Genomic DNA, 24,595 nt, shown 5'->3' on the forward strand with positions numbered 1-24,595 from the left:
AATTACTAAGGTATTACCTAAGGTATATAGTACAACAAGACTTTAAATTCCGGAATTTGTTATATTTCCGATATTTCGGTCAGAAGTCGTGTCCCACTTCCGCAGCACCATGGCAACCCTAATTTGTGAATCGGAGGGGAATTTTCGTGAACTTTACCCATTTTGAGCCGCGAGAACGAAACAGCTTTTACTTACTGGATATAAAATATTTTAATATGATTTCAAAACTTAAATTATTTTAACTAAAAGCTATTAGTAATAATTAATAATAATAATAATATCTATGGACGCTTCACACCACGTCAGTCTGGCCCCGTTCTAAGTACCTGAAGGACTTGTGTTACAGGTACCAGACAACGGAAATATATTCAATACTTTTATACTATACATAATATATTTAAGATTTTTTTATATGATACACACATTTAATACACATCCATGACCCAGGAACTTTTGAAAACTTTTTGTTCCGTCGGCGGGATTCGAACCCGCGACCCTCGGCTTAAGCTACCAACGTGCTTAACCATTGAGCCACAGAGGTCGTAGTAACTTCGTTGTGCCGAAAATCTTGTATCTCGCGGCCACAGTACATTTTTTCGGGCTATAACTTCCTTCCTTTCTCCTCCCTTCCTCGGGACTCTATGTTATAGTAAAGAGATACTACAAAAATAGAGGTAATATTGAAATCGGTTTGACTGTTAAAGCGTGATAGGTGCGTGCTCCGACAACGATGACCGAAAAACCGACAGATAGACAGACAGACAGTAATTTCGCGTTTATGATTTTAGTAACGATTCGTTATATACACATATCGTCCTATAGGTATTCATTATGTAGATTGAAACATTTAAATTCGTTTAGAAATAAGAGCTTTTATTTGCAATCTAAATTATGCATAGAATACTTTGAGCGGTCCCAATGCTTAGTCAAAATGTTTATCATTTAGGCGGATATTATTAACGAATAAAATAATCCTAGTTCATGAATCTATCACTTAAGCTGATAAGTCTGTACATAATAGGGTAGTTCCGGTGGTAGGCCTCATGTAGACATGACGTTCTAAAAGTGTTAACTTTGTTAACCTACTTTAAAATATATTTTTCATTTCATTTCATTTTATACACACTACACAGGTGTAACAAAACATATTGATAATATTATAATATTACTTTAGGGTGTGAATGTGTTCCTTATAATAAAAAGGGATAGTATTATTTGCTGATGATACATCTCTTACATTCAATATCAAACGGCTTAATGCGTGTTATGACGAAGTAAATAATGCTCTCTCAAAGATTGTACATTGGTTTAGTGTTAATAATCTTTTACTTAATAGTAAAAAAACAAAATGTATTAAATTCAAATTGCCCAATGTAAGGCAAACGGAAACCAATGTGCTTTTAAATGGTGATGTTATGGAGCTAGTGGATACAGCTGTATTTTTAGGTATTACACTAGACTCCAAGCTTCAGTGGGGCCCTCATATTGCTGGGTTGGCCGACAGACTCAGTTCAGCAGCATATGCAGTAAGTAAGATTAGACAATTTTCAGATGAAACAACAGCACGTCTAGTGTATTTTAGTTACTTTCATAGTATTATGTCCTACGGCATTTTGCTGTGGGGCAATGCTGCAGATATAAATACAATTTTTGTGCTGCAGAAGCGAGCTGTGCGGGCAATCTACAAGTTGGCCCGTAATACTTCACTTAGAGAAAAATTTAAGGAAACTGGAATCTTAACTGTTGCTTCTCAATATGTCCTATCAAATGTATTATATGTTAAAAAGAATATATATCAATTCACGAAAAAATGTGATACCCATGGGAGAAATACTCGTAATAAACATAAGCTTGAAATTCCGGTGACTAGACTTACTAAAGTCAAAAATTCTTTTAGAGGTCAATGTATACGCCTTTATAATAAGATCCCAGAAATCGTTCAAAATCTCTCAATTAATAGATTTAAAAAAGTTGTTAAAGAACGTTTGTGTACCAAAGCGTACTATAAAGTTACTGATTTCATGAATGATAGTACACCATGGGAATAAGGTCGCCCCCTGCAGAGCTGTTTCATTATAATATGTATAATAATTGTACACTCGTTGTATTTTATTTAGTCATAATGACACTGTTATTTTATAATATATTTTTTGTAATTTTCCATCTTTTTAGAAAAAGATGGCCCCGTGCGAGTTTCTTACGCCGGTTCTTCTCGCCGGGTTAGTTCCCGAACCGGTGGTAGGCATCTGTGTAGCCCCGACGTTCAGAGAATATTTGAAAAAATTTATTCTGAATAAAAAATTTTGAGTTTGAGTTTGAGTTTTTAAATAGGCACTATGGAATTCATAATATTATATTAAATGACTTAGTTTTGTTACACTCTATATACAAGTCAAAAAGAAAATAGGTGCGTCAAGATTATGCGTGACTACGAGTATGGGCCTGTCCAGTGTCCACATCTCCACGTCACGACGTCGTCAACGTGGAACGGTGCGGTAACGTAGCACGGTACCTTGACGTGACGTGTAAATTTACGTCAACGTAACGTAAAAATGCACGTATTTTTTATTCTCTTTCTCCGTTTTTAACAATAGCAAAAACAGAATACGTATTGTGCGGTCCACATCTAGATCAAGAGTGAAGAATGTAGCAGTTTTACAAGGCATGGCGAAGTACAATGTTGCTATATTGTGATGTGCATTTTACTTTACGTTAACGTAAATTTGCACGTCACGTCAACGTACCGTAATAATAATAATAATAGTGAAGATGGTGGACAGGCCCTAAGACCATGACATAATGTGTATGTACAATGTACATAGATATCATATGATTTATGTCACGAGTCACGAGTCACGACATACGAATTCTATGCGATCCATCCCGGGATCTCTTCTAGTCACTCGCTAATCCACAACCAAGAACCAAGACTGTTTAACATTCAAGCTTCTCGATAGAAGCTTCAATGTTAAACTGTCTTGGTCCGATGACCAAACAGATCCTGAAACGCGCTATCGCAGTTTCTGTGATCGACGGATTTTTTTATAAGGCTATATACTATATAATATGCTGTGGGATGTGGAAAACAACAAGCTATCCTATAGCTTAGAGAGAAAAGGTATGCTTAGAAGCCTTAAAGGAAAATTGCGACCGATCGAAGTGATATGCTTGGTTATTGATTCTACATACTAAAGCATATAGCCTTAATCCTTATACATAATATTTCCTAGTCATAAAACAGTCACTATTTCCTTTATGCAGCTGGTGCATATTTATGTCGTTTATGAGAATTAATAGGTATTTATTCTCATAAACGAATATAGAATATTCCCCTCCCATTCATTCTCCTTAAGCAAAAGCTCTCATATATTTAATACACCTACAACATTAGCATAACGGTATTACTATTTTTATATTCATATTTTTCTCATGAATAATAATATATTATACAACAATACCTAGCGTCCGTGTCTCTGAAATTGCTTGCCTCATATTTTAGCACTTTAGGTAAACAAGGCTGGGTCGCCTAATTATACAGGTGGCTCTTAGACTAGGTTAGAACAGTGTTTCTCAAACTTTGCGGTACGTGGGTATATACCTAACATATATCAAACTAGAAATCTGTGAGTTATTGAAAAATGTTACATATTTGTCAAGTTTATCATATGAAAACTTGGCACACAACTTTACAGGTGTTATGTAACTTAAAAAAAATATAATGTTACAAACAACTCTTTTAGATAAGTTATAACTTACCAAGTTTAACGTATGAAAGTTAATCCTGGTAAGTGACTAACTATAAAACGACACATCGTGTTGTAAAAATTTGTTTGATATGCTACTTGCATACATAAAGTTTATCTTACTGCAAGGTTTTTAACCGAGTTAAAAACTATTCGTTTTTAGGGTTCCGTACCCAAAGGGTAAAAATGGGACCCTATTACTGAGACTTCGATGTCTGTCCGTCTGTCCGTCTGTCTCCAGGCTATAACTCAAGAAGGGTTACTACCCAGCTAGTGAGTTGAAATTTTAAATTATATTTAGTAGATACAATGTATTTGTTAACTTCTGTTTTATAATAACGAGCATTCCGAGCATTACATGAGCATTCTATAAAGTTTGGGAAGCGCTGTTCAGGAGTGTTTTGAAATGTGGCCTCATAAAATCCCCTAGGGCGACGTAAATTTACGTTCTATTGTGTTTTTATTGGGCGGCCGATGCGGGACCGGGCCCTTTAGCCAAGACATTTTCTTTATCGCTTCTTTATAGAATCGCTGATCAAAGTGTATTGAATTGACATAGATAAAATTAAGTCGACATTCGACTCATGTTGCACATTTTGATCGGCGGTTATAAAGAAGCGATAAAGAAAAGGTTTTGGATAGGGGCTCTGTACGTACCCATAAAATATACTCCTAGCCTCAAAAGGCACAGACGTTCCCGCAATACAAATTGACCCTTTTAAAATTTATTGAACATGCTTAATTCTTTCCCTTTTTTGACCTTAGTATTAATTTTTGGAATTTCTCGAAAAGGTCACCAATCATTAAAAGTCAAAGCTTCGTTGAGCTTTTCTATTTACGGTATGAATATATTTTATTCCTTTTCTAGTCTTTGCAGAATGAAACACAAAAGTTATTCATTTTCATTCTGCTATGATTGATCTTATATTTATCTGAATATAAGATCAATTATAGCAGAATGAAAATGAATCCACTTTTGTGTATAATTCATTAGATCTTTTTCTATGGAATAGATACCATAGAAAAAGATCTTAGTATCTGCTCAGCTTGAGTAGTGGAACATAGTTTCGTGTAAACTCTGCTTTACAATTAATGTGACTCACATGAGTATAAAAATACAGGTATTTCACAAAAAGTTGAGCATGTTAGTCACAAGTACATTTTATTTGAAAATGGCTCATCTACTTTCCTACTTAAAAAATGGTTGTCATACAAATGTGCTTACTTTGAAGTTAAACAGTTGTTTTTAAGTAAAAAGTTGTTTTCTAACAAAGTATAACTATAACGAGTGTATTGATTTTATTATTAAGAGCAAGGAAAGCGCCATATTAGTTAAACGAAAAATATATAAACAAATAAACAATGTCAATAAATCATCGCTACAGTATAATATCATATTTGAGTATGATAATATTACCATAACAATTATGCCACCACGGCTCACAGATTGAGATTTATATATCAATATATTATCATCATCACTATGAGGTCAGCATGTTTTTTTTTGTCTGTGGTACATAAGTCCTTACTTAAATCAAATAATAATTAATTTTCAAATTAGATTGTATTAAATAAGATTGACGGAAATCCGTCTATAGAATTTAACTATACGTCTATAGTACTATCACAGAAGTTGATTCCTATGCAAATCGGGGACCTAAGTAGTTTGGTTGCGTTACGTCAAACCCAGCTGACAGATCACTATTAACATTGAATTGACATATTCGACCAAATAACGTTGGTCCGTCAACTGCCTAGGAATCAATTTCCTCGATGGTACATTGAAGTCACAATAATGTTGTGCAGAAAATTGCTAATACAACACGACACAACACAACGGAAGGTAGGTAGAAGCTTACAGCTACGTCTTCGTAGCATTACCGACTGCCAAATGTATGAACGCTGCGCTGTCATCATTTCCATATTCACTTACGGGAAGCAGGAGTATTTGACAGCTGAGTAAACGAAACCTTTTCGAATTTGCATTGCACAGTAATGGAAATGCATGGGAGCTGTCATGACTTTTACAGCTAAACATTTTGAAACGTTGTTATGGAATGAACCTGCTTATCCCACTGAAAACATTCGATTACGTAGCTGTCACTCCTACCCCATGTTGTTCATTTTAATACCAATGGCTGAACATACGATATTTATTTTTCTTAGAGAATGTTTCACCACTCGCTGATAAAGTTAAGTGTCAAGTTAAATGGTGGATAGCCTATCCGGCACTTCATCAGGAAGTGGTGAAACAGGCCCTTAGTATACAATATTTATTTATAAAGAGATTTTAATATTGCCTTTTTGTTTCCAGCCACGGGGAAGACCTAATCGTGACGCCGTTCGCGCAGGTGCTGGCGAGCCTGCGGAGCGTGCGCAACAACTTCCTCTCTCTCACCAACGTGCCGGCGTCCAAGTTAGTATACTGTTCTACAATATATTATGTAGCCTTATAAGTTAAATCAGACCGCAACTCGACTCGTATATGCATTTTTAAAGTATGGATTTTACAGATTTGCAAGCCGTCTCGCGCAATTGAAATATGTCCATTCAGTACAGAAATGCATCTACGCGTCACGTTGCGGTCTGAATTTACCCTAAGTCGGGAATAAAAGTGCCTTATAACTTTTTTTTTTTATATAAGATAAGGGGGCAAACGAGCAAACGGGTCACCTGATGGAAAGCAACATTCCGTCGCCCATGGACACTCGCAGCATCAGAAGAGCTGCAGGTGCGTTGCCGGCCTTTTAAGAGGGAATAGGGTAATAAGGGAGGGTAGGGATGGGAAGGGAAGGGAATAGGTTAGGATAGGAAAGGGAATTGGGCTTCCGGTAAACTCACTCACTCGGCGAAACACAGCGCAAGCGCTGTTTCACGCCGGTTTTCTGTGAGAACGTGGTATTTCTCCGGTCGAGCCGGCCCATTCGTGCCGAAGCATGGCTCTCCCACGTATAAATTCCGTTGCGAAAACGCATTGGTTGCGGTCGCTTGATTATAGGCAGTTTGATCGCGGGGAAAACGCGGCGGATTTACAAAGGACTTGCGGATCTCGCTATATGTGACTCGCAACCGCTCAGCCCGCAAACCGCTAGCATGATAAAACCCTAAGGCCCAGAATTCGGAAAATTCGGAACACTGAAAATAGAATCTTGCGCTTATACAATAGAATTGAAAATCAAAACTCAAATGTTTTGGAAAAGTTTGTATTTTGTTTGCGTTGCCACTGGAACTGCGTTGCGGGGGAGGTTTTTAAAATCCAATTGAATCGCTGTGCCGAGCGTGGCTATGCAAATGTAGCGATGTGGCGTTTCTATTGGATCTTACAAAACAGATTTATCGCGAGTCGCGACGCTTCGGTGACAACGCATCCTTAATATTTTATACGAGACTAGCTGTTCCGGTGAACTTCGTGTCACTTTAAAACCTTCCCTGGACTTCTATGAATATTTTAAGACTAAAATTAGCCCAATTTGTTCAGCCGTTTTCGAGTTTTAGCGTCACTAACACAATTGAAAATCCATTTTTAGATATAATGTAGATTATTGTATCAGCCCAGTTTTTATGCATGAAGCTTAACAGCAGCAAACGACAATCACCGATTTCTAAAAACTTCTACGAATGGGGATTGTCCATTTTTTTTTTAATTTTGCTCATTACAAAAACATTTCGAGGAATATGGTCAGTGATCGTTTTTCTGTATATAAACGAAAAAAATACCCATTAGTTACTTATATTTTTGAACAAATATGTTTAACCTTTGTTTGACCTTCAATGGCGTTAAATTAGCAATAAATTCGACCAACATTAATCACGTTTATAACTTTTGGTAAGCTTCTCGTATCAGTTTTCACATAATGAGAACTTGCATTTGACGAACCAGCCATTATAAATAAGATTGAAAGGAAAAAACATACTGCAGAGGTCAATTATTGGCCGCCGATGATGACGTCATAGCGAAACTTTAAAATTTATTGAGAAAAAACTAGCCAATGAATTTCAAAATTATTTAATTTATATTCTTAAAATGCCCTATTTTAACGAAAAAAAATATAAAAAGTACATGTGATTTTTTTTGGACAATGCCCATTTCCCTCTGTAGTTTACGACATGAAGAATGTCGTATCTCTGATTTCTATGAACTTCTACGAATTTCCCTCCGTAGTTTACGACATGAAGAATGTCGTAAACTAGAATGCTAGAAAACACAGAATTCCATAGAATCCAGAAGTTTCGCTGTGACACGTCGATTGCTGAAGTTTCATGTTATCAGCTACCAATAGGTAAAGGTCGGAGCTGAGAGGACTACTAGCTCATACAGTAAATCCAACCGAAATATCAACACAGGGCCTCCGCTACCATATGTGCAATGTGTGCAATGCACACTGGCGCCATCCTCTAGGGTCGCCAAATCGCCATCTTTAGGGGCGCCAAAACCAAGGACCCAAAAAATTTCCTAAAGGGGCGCCAAAATCCTTTTTTTTTGCACACAGGCGCCAGTAGCCCTTACGGGGGCCCTGTATCTACAGAAACGTTGTCAAACGTCGAACAAAAGTTTTTCTTTACAGTATTATATACTATTTGTACCTTTATACGATTTGCAGTATCCAAAAGCAGTTTAGCATAGCTTTACAAGAGACTTTGAAAGTACAATTATGTACGTAATGACCTTATTTTAATGACTCCCTTAATAAATCCGGCCATAATTGAGAACTTGTCACGTTCTACGTTGTAATTATTCGCTCCTCGAAACCCTCTGATGTTCGCTTTGTGTCGGAGATTATCCCCTCAGATATTCCGGAGATCGTGTATTTCACGCACGACTGTACGTTTTCATTATTTTTCTAAGGAACGACACGAAATTTTTCTGTACGAGGGAAATATTACATGTCATTTAGAGTGAGGCCACACTCCGTTGCGTACGTAACGTCGACGGAACGATTAACGCATTGTATGCCACAGATCCGTTGCGAAAACGCATTATATGAGACGGTGACAGCGCAACTCGTTTTTAAGTATTTACTGCAGGGGTTCCCAATCTTTTTCAGCCTGCGGCGCACTTACAGGTCGCAATATTTTGTCACGGCACCCTACTATACCTAGCTATCTGAAAAAAATACATGAATAAACACCTTTAATGATATTATAGTGAGGTTAAGCAGGTAAAAGATAATAAACAAATATTTAATCATCTACCTGCTATAGATAATTTAATATATACGTGGGAGAGCCATGCTTCGGCACAAATGGGCCGGCTCGACCGGAGAAATACCACGTTCTCACAGAAAACCGACGTGAAACAGCGCTTGCGCTGTGTTTCGCCGAGTGAGTGAGTTTACCAGAGGCCCTATCCCTGACCCTATTCCCTGTCCTCCCCTATTCCCTTCCCTTCCCTTCCCATCCCTACCCTATTCCCTCTTAAAAGGCCGGCAACGCACCTGCAGCTCTTCTGATGCTACGAGTGTCCATGGGCGACGGAAGTTGCTTCTTTCCATCAGGTAACCCGTTTGCTCGTTTGCCCCCTTATCTCATAAAAAAAAAAACTGGTTTCGGCCTCTTCGAATAATGATGGAGGATCGACTCACGGGCCACGGCGCCCCTTTCGCCTTTCCAGGGCGCACCAGGGCGCCGCGGCGCACACTTTGGGAACCCTTGATTTACTGCCATTTCACCTTCGACGACGGAATTTATCAATATAATGATGTAAAGGGTGTGTGTGGGCAGCAAAAAAAAAGTATCTAATAATACTTTGGGGTGTGAATGTGTATCTTAATTAGAGTTTTCTTTAAAATCAGCAGCGCTGAAAGAGATTTTTTTTGCGATGCGCAAGCGCGCCGGCGAGGGCGTCATTAATTTGCCCATTTAAAAGTTAAAAAAGTTACTCTTTCAGCGCTAGCGCTGCTATTCCTACACTCAGCTCTATACGTATTATCATATTAATTTTGTTACAACCTACATCTTAAAATATTATGTATTTGAAGGCAGCCGCAACGCCCCAAAACGCAATGCCTCACAATGTGGCCTCGCTCTCATGCGATGAAAAATTTCCTTGTCACTTCGCTCGCATCAATAATAATATCTGTACCATCGTCATAATGACTTGAACTTGTATTGTTCTTTTGTGCTGCCAGAACATTAACTGACAAAACTTAAAAGTTACACAATTCATATTTTAATTCGCGCAAGCAAGTGAAAAATGTTTACAAGTCGAAAAAATATGAGAGTCTTCAGTGCAGGATGCTTCGATTGCTTCAATATACAGGTTGTAACAAAAACAAGTGATAATACTTTAGGGTGTGTACGTGTTCCTTGTAGAGAGTTCACTGTGAAAGTAGCAGCGCTGAAAGACGAATTTTTTTTCACTTTTGTATGGGCAAGGGCCCGAGCGTCACGAGTTTCCCCATACAAAAGTAAAAAAAAATGTTGGTCTTTCAGCGCTGCTACTTTCACAGTGAAATCTCTACAAGGAACACATACACACCCTAAAGTATTATCACTTATTTTTGTTACACCCTGTATATGTTGTCGGCTGTTAATCAATACAAAAATATAATATTTTATTCATTATTTTTAAAGGGGTTTGATCACTAGTTCACAAAAACCCCCTATTACCTTCATGAAATGTACTTTCCATTTTGTAGAGAAAATGTAGAGTTAATATGTCAGTCAGGATTTGCAACGCATTGATTACGGTGGCGGATTTAGGTTAACAGGCGACCACTAGTGCAATTATGGCCACTGAAATATAGTCTAATTCTTTGGCTTTATCGGGTACACAGGCTACAACACATTTAGTGCCCTTGGGACTATATATACTCGGTTTCAATTTATATAATACTACCACTTTAAATATCACATAACCGTGCGATAAAGAAATATTACATTGTACGATGGCACATATTTTATTTGATCGAGTTTAATATTTTTGTTTACTTTTCATGAGGTGAATTGAAACGTAGTATAAACGTAATACATTTTGGGCAACATGGTATAATATTACAAAATAAACAACGCAAAAGTAACTAAATATGTGTAAATGTTTGGAACAAAATCGTTAAAATTTAAATTATAGACATTAATATTCCAAGTCAGCGAACTGCAGTAAAAAAAGATGTCAATTACATTTGTGTAAAAAGTAACTTGTAAAACCGGTTTTTTGTATAAATAAATCAATAATCAAATACACAGTTGTCATTTTCCTCAACAAATCAATAATGGTATTTTAATCATTGAGTTTATTACTGTGAATAGGGCTGCCAGATGTAAAAACTGCGCGATCTTATCGGTAGCTCTGAAAAATCGTATTCTGTAGTAGGCTCAATATAAAAAGATCGTACATAAAAAAAAACTTTAATTAAAAATATTCATAATTTTTTTAAAACGGGTTTATTTGATTTCAAACTAAAAAGTAAAACACGAAGTAAACTTAGCATTCAGCAGCGAGATGCGAGTTGCGACTGGCAATAACAAGTTTATATACCTTTGGTTTATACTTTCTATCAAACATTAGAAAGAGTGTAAGTACCGAAGTAATGCAAGCAATCCCAAATTTAATTCGAAAATATTAAAGGTTAAAATCAAATATACTTGTCGCCCTGGGGTAATTGGAGTGAACATGTTTATTTATGGTAAAAATTTTGTAAGGTCACATTACACTGTATATAATTTCAAGATTTACACATATAATTCATAAGCACCTAAAAAGTCGTATGTTTTGTGTACGATCGTAATCTTACAAGTTACAATCGTACAATAGTAAATTTTACAAATAATCGTACGAGTACGATTTAAATCGTACATATGGCAGCCCTGACTGTCTGTCTGTCTGTGATGTATGTTGCTGTTATCGTCTCGTTCAGTTTTCCTCAACAAAGTAAGACGTTTACTATTAATATGATATATTGTTAACATTAATAGTATAATTGCGGTAAAAAAAATTGTTTAACTATGCATTGATTTATATTTAATGGCTAAATTTCTACAGCCATCATCTATCGAAACTCGTTCGATTATTATCCTCAATTTCAAATCATATTTTGTATGTAAATAGAAACAAAGCTACTAAGCATGTGGCGCTAATTGTGCCGCCACAGTAACATAACTTACTAAAGGCCAGTTTCACCACTTCCTGAGAAGTGCTGGATAGGCCATCCACCACTTAACTTGACAGATAAAGTATGGAGAATTTGTCAAAAAAGTTGTGGAGAGCCTATCCGGCACTTTATCAGGAAATTGTGAAACAGGTACCCTTAGCCTACATTGCTACCTATTAGGGCTTTTTAGGTTCAGACTCTATTGATACAGAGTACTCCGTCTAGTGACAGGTGGTGGATAGAAAAAAGTCGGAAGATAGTCAGTCAGTTTTAGAAAATAGGAGTCCATAAGTCCGCGCTTCGTGTGAGTTAGGTCTGCGTCCCAGCGGCAAATTTAATATAGGAAACCCTCATTTAACTGACTACTCTCTGAGCAACAATGTACAATAACACATTGATTTGATCAAGTTTATTCGTTTACAATTATTCTGTTTACACTTATACGAATTGAAACGTAGTGTGATGTATGCCAATTCCGTTGTTTACAAGCGTGAAGCGACTGAGCGGAGCAAATGAACATTAATCACTCATCTCAATGTCTTCATTGTCACTAAATCACATCCCATGGCGTTTATTGTCCTCCAATAATTCTGTCCTCGCGTCAGTAAACGACGCAGATTTCCTAGGATTTGAGACTAGTTTATTTATAAAAATGATCGTATTTTATTTTAATTAAAATATATTATAAGACCTATGATCGTCATTTTGTACTTAACCAACGCCATCGTAGTTACCTTTTTCCCGAAAGGGTCTAAGCTACTGGTCTGGTTAAGACCGTGGTAGTTTAATCGTAGCTATAACTAGTCTGCTGCTAGTTGGTTTGGAGATAAACAATGAGGGGGCATGGCCCTCCCTTAAAAGTAGTTACCTGTAAAGCTAGGTATATTACGGTCTACGCTTTTAAGAGTTGATTAATTCTTCTCAAAACGTCCTTTAATGGCTTTTGGTTTTAGTTTTAGATGTCCAGTGTCCACGCATTCCAATATGTAGTGCCATCCTTACATCAAAATTCAAAGCGTTCACTGGCAGAACCAAATAAAAGATCCCTCGTGTGGCTGTCGATGCGGAATTCAAACCGATTCCGAAATTCCGAAAAAACGTCGAAAGTTCCGAATTGTTTCGGAACAGAATATAAATGTTCGTTGCATTTTTTGAAAGTATGCCAATTTCGACATCCTTTTTTAGTGTTACAAATGTAAAGGTGCGTCCAGATTTAACGTGACATTTCAAACGCGTATTTAGTTACTGTAGGTGTAAAGATTTTATATGGTACATACTAAGACCGTGTGTCCGGACTCTATCACACTAACCTAGACGTTCCTTTGCATTTTTAAAAGTAAAAAGGTCACTAAATTTGGCTTTCTACTAAAGGTGCCACTTCTTAATGGTCCATGCTGGCCCACTAAAAGCCATCGCCATTGTGTAGACATGCGATACTGACATGGCCATCGTCCACCATCATACATCACTGTGAACAATGACGATGGCTTGTAGTGGGCCAGCGATCAACATAGAGTATAGACCATTGTGAAGAGGAGGAGACCCTAATATAAAAAAATTGCAAAGATTATTTTGATAAATTCCAGAGGTAAAAAAGGCGTTTACGTTCATATCGGAATCTCTCCGCTGCGTTAAAGAAGCAATACGCATAATCAAGATTATTACGCGTCTTCCGCCGCACTTTTGTTACATTACCGAGGGGAGTGATAAGAAATTTCATTATTCCGGTCTCACGGCTCCGCCAGACGTAATTTTACGCCATTATTACAATCCGCACGTACATTTTATAGCGGTTTGTAGGACGTTTCCATACGTTTCAATGTTTTAAAATATTTCGTGACTCTAACACGGGGCTTAATTGTTTTGGTAAGCTATTTACGATCAGTGTGTAAGAAATTATAAACCTTTTATGTGTTGTTCGTTGAGATGTTTATCCGCTATGCGTTGTTATTTTTTGCGGTCTCTTAAAATGTGCGCATTTGAACAACTCTAATTTATGTGAAAAAGATAAACAAAAAATATTGTTGATTATTAAAGCTTTCTTAATTTTTATCAGTATTTGAAAAAGTAGTATCAATAATGGTTTTCTAACGTGAACCCGGAATAAGCTGAGTCTGCGGAACTAGTATGAAGCTATTCTCTGAATTAGCTCTTCGGTTCCGTTGGCTGAGCTGTAATTTCCGGTGCGGATCCTTTCTCACCACTGATTTTATGTCAACTGCAAAAGAAAATTTATTCTCAACTTCTCGCAGTTCGATCTTTTTGTTTACTTGTTTTTGTATTTGCTTCTCCAAGTCAATAATACTCACAGCAAGAGTCGAAAACACTTTCAGCAGAGATGACAGATAACTTGTAACTTGTTTCTGCCTAACAAAAAAACAAGGAAATAAGTATGTGTCTAAGGTTGTCAAAATACCTGTGACAATATCTAATCAATACTAAAAAGATCATCGTTGTTTTTCAGATCCAGAAGATCGTCTGGTGCTGCCGCCGTTACGCCGCAACCAAAAAACTACAATCCTGGAGGTAAGAATGAAATTAAAAATAAACAAAACTAAAAACTTTTGCAAACCCCTGAATTATCGATAAGGGTAGGATTACGATGTTTTAAAAAAGAATTTAGGAAGAAGTTTACTTCTTATGTAGAGATTACAAACTTTTGAAAGTAACCAAAGTTAACATTGTAACATAGGCCGTCTGTATATTTAGCTATATACTCGTAATATGTAAATGGGGCTCCGGACGACATGGGTTCAAACGTGGGTACAAAAATTTTGACTTGATCAATAAGGGCATTTTTCGATTCGGTCCGCATGTGGCTTGCAACATGTTCTTGGCCGCGCGCATGTTGCCCGCATGGGCCGCATGACAATATGAATAACATCTATAAAATGATAGGATGAGGGCAACTTACATGCGGACTAGGGCCTAGAGACAAGTGTCAAGCGATTATCGTAAACGCCAACAAAATGTATAGGATTTGACATTAGTATTCGCTAGCGAAGTGATGACTTATGTCAAATCGCGTATTGTGAATGTGTATATTGTGAATCAAGGCCCAGCCCTGTCTAGTAGGGCTGGGCCTTGATTCACAATGCGCAATTCGACTCGGATTCGGAAACTTCATAGCGTGACATACAATAAACGCTCGCCGTGCTAGGCATTCACGGTATAGTGAATGCCTAGCACGGCGTTGAATGACTATCGCGCGCGGGCGATGACACGAGTGCGCTACGCCATTGCTACGAGAGTGCTACGGCCTACGCCATCTTGTGAAACTTCACCTTTTACTTAATATTAAAATATTTGTACGGCGAATAGCTATAAAATTTATTGTTCTTGTCTAGCACTGTGGATAAAATAACACAGATAAATATAGCGGACCTTGAATAGTAAACTTATATACTGCGGGAATTATAATATTAATAAGAGGTTAAGATCTTTATTTCCGTCGGGCTTAAAAAAAACCAAAAAGTATTCAATAGAAAATGTAAGTAATTTTGTACTTTTTCTAGGGGGATCGTTTATTATGTGATGGTCATAAATTGCATTAACTTGTGTCGTATAACATATAGTCCCTTTAGGGATTTGCTGTCTTCGCTCAATTATCGCTTTTCGCTTGAGCACAGTTCATACTTTCAGATACAACATATACTTAGCTTGTTATTGTGGTCTAGTGGTTAGAGCGTCGCTCTCGACTCCGGAAGTCGTGGGTTCGAATCACGCGTTGGAAACATGTTATTTCCAAGTTTGGTTAGGACAATGCAGGCTGATCACCTGATTGTCTGACAAGTAAGATGATCCATGCGTCGGATGGGCATGTAAAAAGTCGGTCCTGCGCCTGATCTCTCGCCAGTCGTGTCGGTCTTCCGTCCCACTGGGTTATGAGAGTAAAAGAATATAGAGTGCTCTTGTGTACTGCGCACACACTTGGGCACTATAAAATTACTCCTGCGTACCTGGTCTGGTTTCAATGAAACCGGCCACCGTCACCGAAACCGGTGTGGGGAGTATTATTATTATTATTGTCGACAAAGCTTCAGAGCAATATGATCCTTATTGCTTCTATCGATTTCTCGATGAAAAAGTTCTCTGTTTTACAACGCAAGGATTGAGTTAGCATACATTAGGGTGGGAACACCTGCGACTGAGTTTTCACGTGACTGAAATACACAATAAAGTATACATTTCACTTTGCAATAATTGAGCTGAAATCTACGAAAAATAAAAACTAGAAATAAAATAACCTATTATAACGTTATCAGGGAATACAAACAAATCGAATAAAGGTCATAGAATAACCAAATAAAACTTTTTTAAATAACATTGGATTTTCTATTTATTTACATAGTATAGTTAAATTTCGAAGAACGAAAGCAAACATTTTAGACCTTTGATTATACCCGACTGCGTTTAGGGGAGAGTTATGTTTTTCTTGTGTATGTTATATTTTTCATTACTTTAGCACACTAAATTAACGTCATGTCGTGTGAGTGACACAGGGTACTATCGGAGAAATCCATTCATAGGTGGTTAACAGACCTACGTCAGTTGGTCGGATTATGTCAATTTAATGATAGCTGTGACCTGTCGGCTGGGTTTGACACAACGCGACCGATTATATCTGCCTATGAATTAACTTCTCTGATAGTACATTTTTTTTTTAATTATTTGTTCATGTTATTCAGAAAAAAATCTGAGGAAGGTCGGCTTAAAATAAAAAGAAGTTACTGGAAACTGATTGTGGTTATCTATATCGTAATCCCTTTCGTTTGATAAAAATCCGCTGATTTCAAATTTAGTTCAAATATTTTTTTCTCAAACTGCGCATTACTTTTGTGGTGCGCAATTTAAATAAAACTTGTAAACTCGGTATCGAACCGCACGCAATGGTTAAGGAAATTCCTACTTCCAACATAAACATTTTAGTTGAAAAATTGTGTAAGAGCTTAATAAAAATTGTTTGATATTCGATTTTGCCCGCAACACGGCAACATTGTCTTACACACAGTACCTACTAGTATTATTGTTACGTTATACTTATGGCCTTTCCAAAGGACAGAAGTATATCCATAATTATTTTTGATTTGATTTTAAACAGCAACTTTCGTTATAGTACCACAGAGTACTATAATACTGGTACTACTGTTCTCGTACTAATATTTTTACGGATAACTATCTTATTTTTCTTCGGGCACAAAGTTTAAAAACAGTTATGCTTAAAAAAGTATATGATAGGCAGGCACAAAACTCACATTACTACAACTAATAAGGTAATTACGTAGTACTGCATACGTCTTTAGGTCCTAATTCTAAACTTCGTCCATTCGATCTTCTTTCTCCTTATAACTGTTTAATTCCTACACTTGCATACTAGATGGCGTTGCAATGTCTAAGTTTATTATTGTTACACAGATGTCTTTGTTTACTTTAATTATTATTAATAAACTTTGTCAACAAACATGAATAAGGTCAATGCCTTGTTTTTGATATTCGTACTTAATTAGTACCTATGTTTTGAGCATAATTATTATTATTTTAAAATTTATTGAAAGTTAAAACCTAATCTATTGTTATTCTATTGTTATCGCGGTCGAATTCGACCGCTTGGGAGGCCCCACACATTAACAGGTCGCCGGCAAGCCGTCGCCTGACAGTTAATCGGAAAAGACCACAGACTCACAGATCCTCTGACGATTTTGTAGATTTTGTATAGACGGTCAATGACTGTCAGGAAGCCTGCCGACCAGAGCCTGCAGGCGGACTGTTAATGTGTGGGACCCTTAACACTCAATATGATCCCTAATGTAACCACCTGTAACCTTGTGGTTCATCATTGTCTCCAATAATGCACACTTGAGTTTAGCCGGGAATGTGAAAGAGTGATGTTGTGTTTTAGTATTATTTTTCTAAAATAACTGTGTTAACTGGGTTTTTAATGTGTGATATTGGTAGAATGTTAACCATTAGATATTCGTTATCGTGCACAAGTGTAGGCAAATGCTGCAATTTACCGAAACGTATTTTTTTGTGTTCCCTCCAAAACTCCGTCAAAAGTTTCAGTAAAGCATCTTTACTCCTTGATTGTTTTGACTTTTACTTAGATTTTGACTAGACTTTAGACCTGACGAATGACGATATAGTGAAACGATGATTAAAATTATTGGAAGAAGAAAATTTTAGGTTTTCCAGCCATATTTTACTTGATACTGGTCATGGCTGGTTTAAAAGCCGAGCGCCATAATAAGAAAAAATGCACATTTTTCCTTGTACAGATCGACAATGGCTTTAAATGAACGTGGCGAGAAAAGAAACCAACGCTTCTGTCATACAAAAACGTCATTTTTGACATGCGTTTGATAGTTCTCCTTTACCAGCAGCGCCCCGTCCACGTTCATTTAAAGCCTTGGAGCACTTTTAGTACTCCTTATTTTTAAAGACAAAAATATTTGTCGTTTTCATATCTCAGTGATGATGATTTCCACAATCATATAAAGTTGTGTGTGTTTGTTTTTAGCGTAGGCAAATTTAGCGCCATACTGTATATTAAGGTCCTCTGGAAATGTTTCCTAAGTCGTGACAACATGATTGTCACATTTCATTGCCTTCGGTTGTTTCATGTTTGACAGTCTGACAGTCTGACGGGTTCCTTTGGTGCTCTGGCACGAGACGCGTTTGAAGTGTTTTCAATCATGTGACTGATTTTTTGTGGTTTTTTACTTATGTGCTTTTTGTGGATCTCGGTTTCGAGTGGTCATTTAATTTTGGGAGTTTGTAACGGTAATTATTCATATTTTCTGTGATGTTTTTTTTGCGTGTACATTTTAATACTTCGTTACGACGTTATGTATATTATGTTATAACTTAAATCTTTTTAATATAATAATTTATTGCTCGGTTAAGTTATAATATATACTTTTCGGCTATAGGCTATAGGTATTAAGCAAAAAAGCTTTATTCTATTAAAAATAACGTTATATAGATCCATTAAGTAGGCAAAAAAGCATACAACCAAGACCTATAAAAACATACAAACAATCTACATTTAATGCAAAAGTGAACAATATTTAAACTGAATCGTCATTAAGTCTCGATAATTAGGTAATTAAAAATGTACAATTCAAACTCACGTCGTACCTGTAATTACACTGTACAAACGGAGCCCGATCAAAGCTAACACAGTCTCGAGCTGTTTGAGACTCGAATTAATTTATCGACTCCGAACCAATCGTACGTAACCCGTAATTAACAAAAAACGAACCTAAATCTACAAATCGAATTGTCTTAATGTTCATTTATTTTTATTTAATATGTGCTTATTTTATTAATTAATTTTCCTGTCCATTTGTCTGTCAATTCTTTTCATGCTGAAATTACGAAACCGATTTACTTATATGAAATTTGGTATGGAAATATATACTTTGAAATTTGAATACTGGAAACGGATATTGGATAGTTTTATCTTGGAAAAATTTACGGTTCCCGTGCGATAAAATTAATTTGGAAAGTTTTGGGAAACATCTGGTGTATACCTATAATGTAGTTCTACTAGAAGCACATAGCAATATTAGTAGTACCAACTAGAAGTAAATAAAATCATGTGGGAGTTCAATTAACTATTTAGTAGCGCCATCTTTTATTAAGAAGTAAAATTAATACCTTACCTACCAATTTTTGTCACTCCTCACCATGAAGACTGTAATTTAGGGATAAAATGGTCTCGTGACTGTACAATTTGTAATGTAGAGAGAGTAAAACACAGAATATTGTTATATCACTCAACACCACCACTCGGGCTCGTAGCTGATAGAAGAAGTGATGGTCAGACCGAAGTCGAGCGACCACCACTACTCTCCTTACTACCTACCCATGTAGGCGGGGCATATCTTTATTCATCAATACAGTGACAGCATTCCTAGTCATAATTACAATAGCTAAAACTTTATTAACACGTGTGCTGAGTGCTGTCGGTCACAACTCACAAGTGACAAAAAACTTAACCCTCAGAGAATTACACGTGTAACTAGACTTTAATAATGAAGGAAATTTACAGTGGCGAGATAAAGATAAAGAAAAGTGTTATCTTTCACCGCCTGTGAAATTGCACGTTGCAGGTGTTACGTAATTCATGTCGACAGCCGAGTTATCCCCACGTGAGCGTGATTCATCGTTATCGATTGTCGATGTCGACAGTCACAACACTAATGCATCATGTCGATTGTCGATATAGTGTTGTGACAACAGTAAAAACTCAAACAGCAATCACTTATGATTGCTGTTTGAGTTTTATCGATATCCGAAGTTGTTGAATTTGCCTTTCATTTTTTAAGAACCTCACATACGGTTTCGGCATTTACTGAATATTTTACCTGCGGTTATTTGAAGAAAAATTTCGTGATCGGGTATTTGAATGAAAGGTTAATTATTCTTTGAATGTATTATAAAATATCTTATGATCAGAAACCGAAAAATAACCCGTCTGATATCAGATTCAAAATTATCATTCTTTGTTGATAACTATGTCACAATTAAAACAAATAAATAAAAAACTTTTTAAGTGTTCGTAGGGCATTTTTGCATTTAAATATAGTTTTTTATGAGGCATTAAATTATTAAGCATATAAATTTGTTTGGGAAAAGCCTGCGTGCAATATTGAAGTAGGACATTTTAATTAGAAAAAACCATGTGTAAAATCCGTCCAAGATTAAATCACTTTAGATTGCAATCAATAAATTTGAGGATCTTCGATTTGGGAAGCCCAGCAAGATTAACTAACATGAGTGATGTTGATCATTTTAATCGGCATAATAATATTTACTTTATGTTTAACGTTGATTAGGTAGTTACGTACATTATACTGTGGAAACTGTTTTTTTTTAATAAAACCTCTTAAAAACCTTTTCCGCGAGTCGGAATTGAAGACTATGCAGATCCTTTCAGTCATGCTCGTAAAAAAATCTACCCGCAACTAAATAAAAGACAAGAAAGACTCGCATTCCACCAAAAGATTTCAGTCTTGACAATACTGCAGTCAGTTCTTTTCTGATGTTTGGGATTAGATCCAAAGACTTTTCACTATGTTACAGACTTACAGTGACACGGGCAGAGTAGGCTGAAACGTGGGAGAGCCATGTTAAACGTGGGAGAGCCATGCTTCGGCATGAATGGGCCGGCTCGACCAGATAAATACCACGTTCTCACAGAAAACCGGCGTGAAACAGCGCTTGCGCTGTGCTTCGCCGAGTGAGTGAGTTTATCGGAGGCCCAATCCCCTACCCTATTCCATTCCCTACCCTCCCCTATTACCGTATTCCCTCTTAAAAGGCCGGCATCGCACCTGCAGGTCTTCTGATGCTGCGAGTGTCCATGGGGTGACCCGTTTGCTCGTTTGCCGCCTTATTTCATAAAAAAAGGCTACCAATAAAAGTATTGAGGAGATATCATTTCAGGGATTAGACAAAATAGAGATTAGCAATCATCACAGTCATATAATGGCAGGCGGCAGGCGCATATCTGTTTACTTAAGGTCAAGTAACGCACGCTACACGTGACGTACAGTATCACGGCTTCCGAGCGTGCGGTAACTGTTATCGGCTATTTATTTCACAAATCACACTTAACACTTTGACATTAATACTTTGACTCCTGCCGAATTGCGTGTGGCCGATGATGACGCTGATGCACTTAACAATATGTTCAATATTTTCTTGTCAAGGTCATAATGATTTGAATGTGCCTAAAAGCTTAAACGGAATCGCGATTTATTGCACCCCGCTTTTGGAAGATCTTTCTTTGTCACATAATATCGTATCCAACGAAGGGCCGCTCGAATTGTTTACTGCCATTAGTCATAGTGTTTCAAACAGCTTGGACCCCTTGGAATTACGCCGAGATTTAGCTTCACTCTGCATCCTCTATCGGTTGTATCACGGAGAGTGCTCTGTGGAATTGTTCGGAATCATTCCTGCAACTTTTCGCCATCGTCCCACGCAAAAAATATACCATCCTCATCAGTCATCGCCTTTATAAGTGGCAGTCTTCCACCGTGCGTTTCTCGCGTAACTTTCTGCCGCGCACTGTAAAACTGTGGAACAAACTGTCACCGGCAGTATTTCCGGACCTATACGACCTACAAACCTTCAAGAAAAGAGCGTATTCCCTCTTAAAAGGCCGGCAACGCACCTGCAGCTCTTCTGATGTTGCGAGTGTCCATGGGCGACGGTAGTTGCTTTCTATCAGGCGACCCGTTTGCCCCCTTATTTCATAAAAAAATCATAATATTACATAGTACATACAACCGTATATAAAGCATTATTTCGATGTAAAAGTTATGACATTAACCTTCTACCTTAAACTTTCAAACGTTTTATAATGATTTATTAACTGTAATAATATTATGTACCATCTAAGAAATTGATTCATGGTAGTTGACGGACCTACGACATTTGGTTGGATTATGTCAACTGACTAGGGCTGGGTTTGACAAAACGCGACCAAAATATTATGTAGGTCCGCCATCTGCCTTTGAATCAACTTCTCTGATAGTACATTAAACAATATAGACATATCTGTATAAAGTAGTTATAGCAGACCACTGCCACCACGTCAATACTACAAAAAGAAGTAAAAACAATCAACAAACATTATATAATTTTCCCATTCTCTTCCAGACGAAGCCTACATGAAGCTCGCGCTGGAGACCGTGGAGGAGCTGGACTGGTGCCTGGACCAGCTCGAGACCATACAGACGCACCGCTCCGTCTCCGACATGGCTTCGCTGAAGGTCAGTGCTTTTAAGTTTTACTACGTGAACCGCGAGGCCAATTCTCATACCTTGAATATTAGCTCCGTGCTTATCACTCCTTGCCAGGTTCGGCCGCAGGGAACTCGCGGCGGATTCGCAGCAGATTCGCGACGAATTCGCGGCGCTACCGTTCCTTCCGCAAACCGATAGTGTGATAATGCCCTAAAAGATATTGAGCTGGCCTGCAGGCTTAGCATGGCTACAGTAGAAATACGAAAGAATAGAAACGCTGACAGTTTGTTAATCCATCACTTTGTCTTCTTTACCGTAAGAATACTTTCTATAGTGGCCATTCTAATCCTACTGGTGCATAGGCGTTGCCACAGCGCAACAAACATTAAATGTTTTATTAATATTAATAATTATGATGCTTGATCAAAAAGAATTCCAAATTATACCTACGTCATCTATCAGATACATTTATTTTTATTACATCTAAAGAATAACGACAAAGGCGGCAGTAAATTACTGTCACTACAAAATAGTACTTCCTACATAAGCTATGTATAGTCTTAAGCAAGTTAATACCAAGTGACTTGTTCCTCTGCTCGCAAAATGTGGCTTTACTGGCACAAATCCGCCAGCAAGATTTTCTAACGGATTACTATTTTAGGGTTGGTTAACTAGCTGTTAGAGCTATAATGATAAATAAAATATGCTTATTAATATAACAGCTGGGTTAAATAAAACTTGATGATATAACTGAAAACGTTTATGGAACATAAATCATTATATTTGTTAAATTGTTATTAGGTTTTTAGTGAAACTAAATTCCAAATGGAAATTTGATTTCTGGAATATTTTCAATGGCCTTTAGACTTCAGCTGTTTCTAATTATTATTATTTAATGTTATTACCATAATAGTGTAATAATATTCATAAGTCATAACCCTAAAACCTTATAGTAAAGTTTAAATTAATAACACGCTAAAGACTTTCAAACACTCGACGTATTTTAATATATTTAGTAGATATAGGTAATGCAAGTCATATTTTATGCATTCTTTGATGTTTTGAGCTGCACATTTCATTGCCTGCGATTTATAATACGCGTTTAAAATTCCGAATATTCATTTTAATAAAAATTCCAACGTCTACTTTAAAATCGTTCTGAAGAAAATAAGAATTAAGCGTACCTACCTAACTGACACATTAGAATTCAATATAAGTATCATTTAAGAAATACATGTAGTATTTTTAGGTATCGTAATCTTTAGTTTATTCAATGCATTCTACAATTCAACTAAAAACCTATTCTTATTTAGAATAGGTTTTCTTTTTAGTTGAATCGTAGAATGCATTGATTTCTAATTCTATCCGTCTTAAACCACGTACTGAGTTAGTAACATTGACCAATCTGTGCTTAAACCATGTTTAAGCCGGTTAGAATTCTCAAGTCACGTATAACATACTTATATTATTCTTACAATGTTATATAATTGGTAACTGGTACATTACGTATAGCAACTTTGTGTCAAGGCCTAACTGAAATCGTATCCGCAACGCTTATCACATATCACTTGAGCTGATAATAATTACATATTGATTGATTACGAGTGCGGGGTGAGTGAAATCGGCTTCCGTTTTCTATCTTTCATGAATCATGACAGATTAATAAGCATTACGGATTTAGAAATTACGAGTTTAGAAATGCAAATTTTAGTATATTATCAGGAGTATTTTTAATGAGTTAATTTTTAATTATTCATAAGCGTTATTATGGTAAACATATTCAAAAGGTACGGGCTATTAGTTATTACTTAGTAAAAAAAATGGGTTCGTTATTTAGCGGTTCGCGTAAAGATAGACTACACAGTACACACCTGTGTACTGTGTAGTCTATCTTTACGCGAACCGCTACAAGCACCTGCTTGTACTATTGTCTATTCTGTGACACAGACAGGAACCAGCGCTGCAGTCATTCTTTGAGCTCAAACTAGGCTCGTCATTTCTCAAG

The 24,595-nt window shown here is 36.8% G+C and overlaps 1 protein-coding gene across 7 annotated transcripts in view; it reads left to right on the top strand.

The window, feature by feature from the left end:
- The window catches only part of LOC121730977 (cAMP-specific 3',5'-cyclic phosphodiesterase), a 474,096-nt gene that overhangs the window by 387,983 nt on the left and 61,518 nt on the right, over positions 1-24,595 (top strand). For all 7 annotated transcript variants that reach the window (XM_042120243.1, XM_042120240.1, XM_042120239.1 and 4 more), the window contains 3 exons: positions 6,058-6,159; positions 14,298-14,359; positions 22,505-22,617. In XM_042120243.1, coding sequence (XP_041976177.1) covers positions 6,058-6,159; positions 14,298-14,359; positions 22,505-22,617 — 277 coding nt within the window. The remainder of the gene's footprint in view (positions 1-6,057; positions 6,160-14,297; positions 14,360-22,504; positions 22,618-24,595) is intronic.

Source organism: Aricia agestis, chromosome 10 (genome assembly GCF_905147365.1).
Source record: "Aricia agestis chromosome 10, ilAriAges1.1, whole genome shotgun sequence".
In the NCBI taxonomy this organism is placed as follows: domain Eukaryota; kingdom Metazoa; phylum Arthropoda; class Insecta; order Lepidoptera; family Lycaenidae; genus Aricia; species Aricia agestis.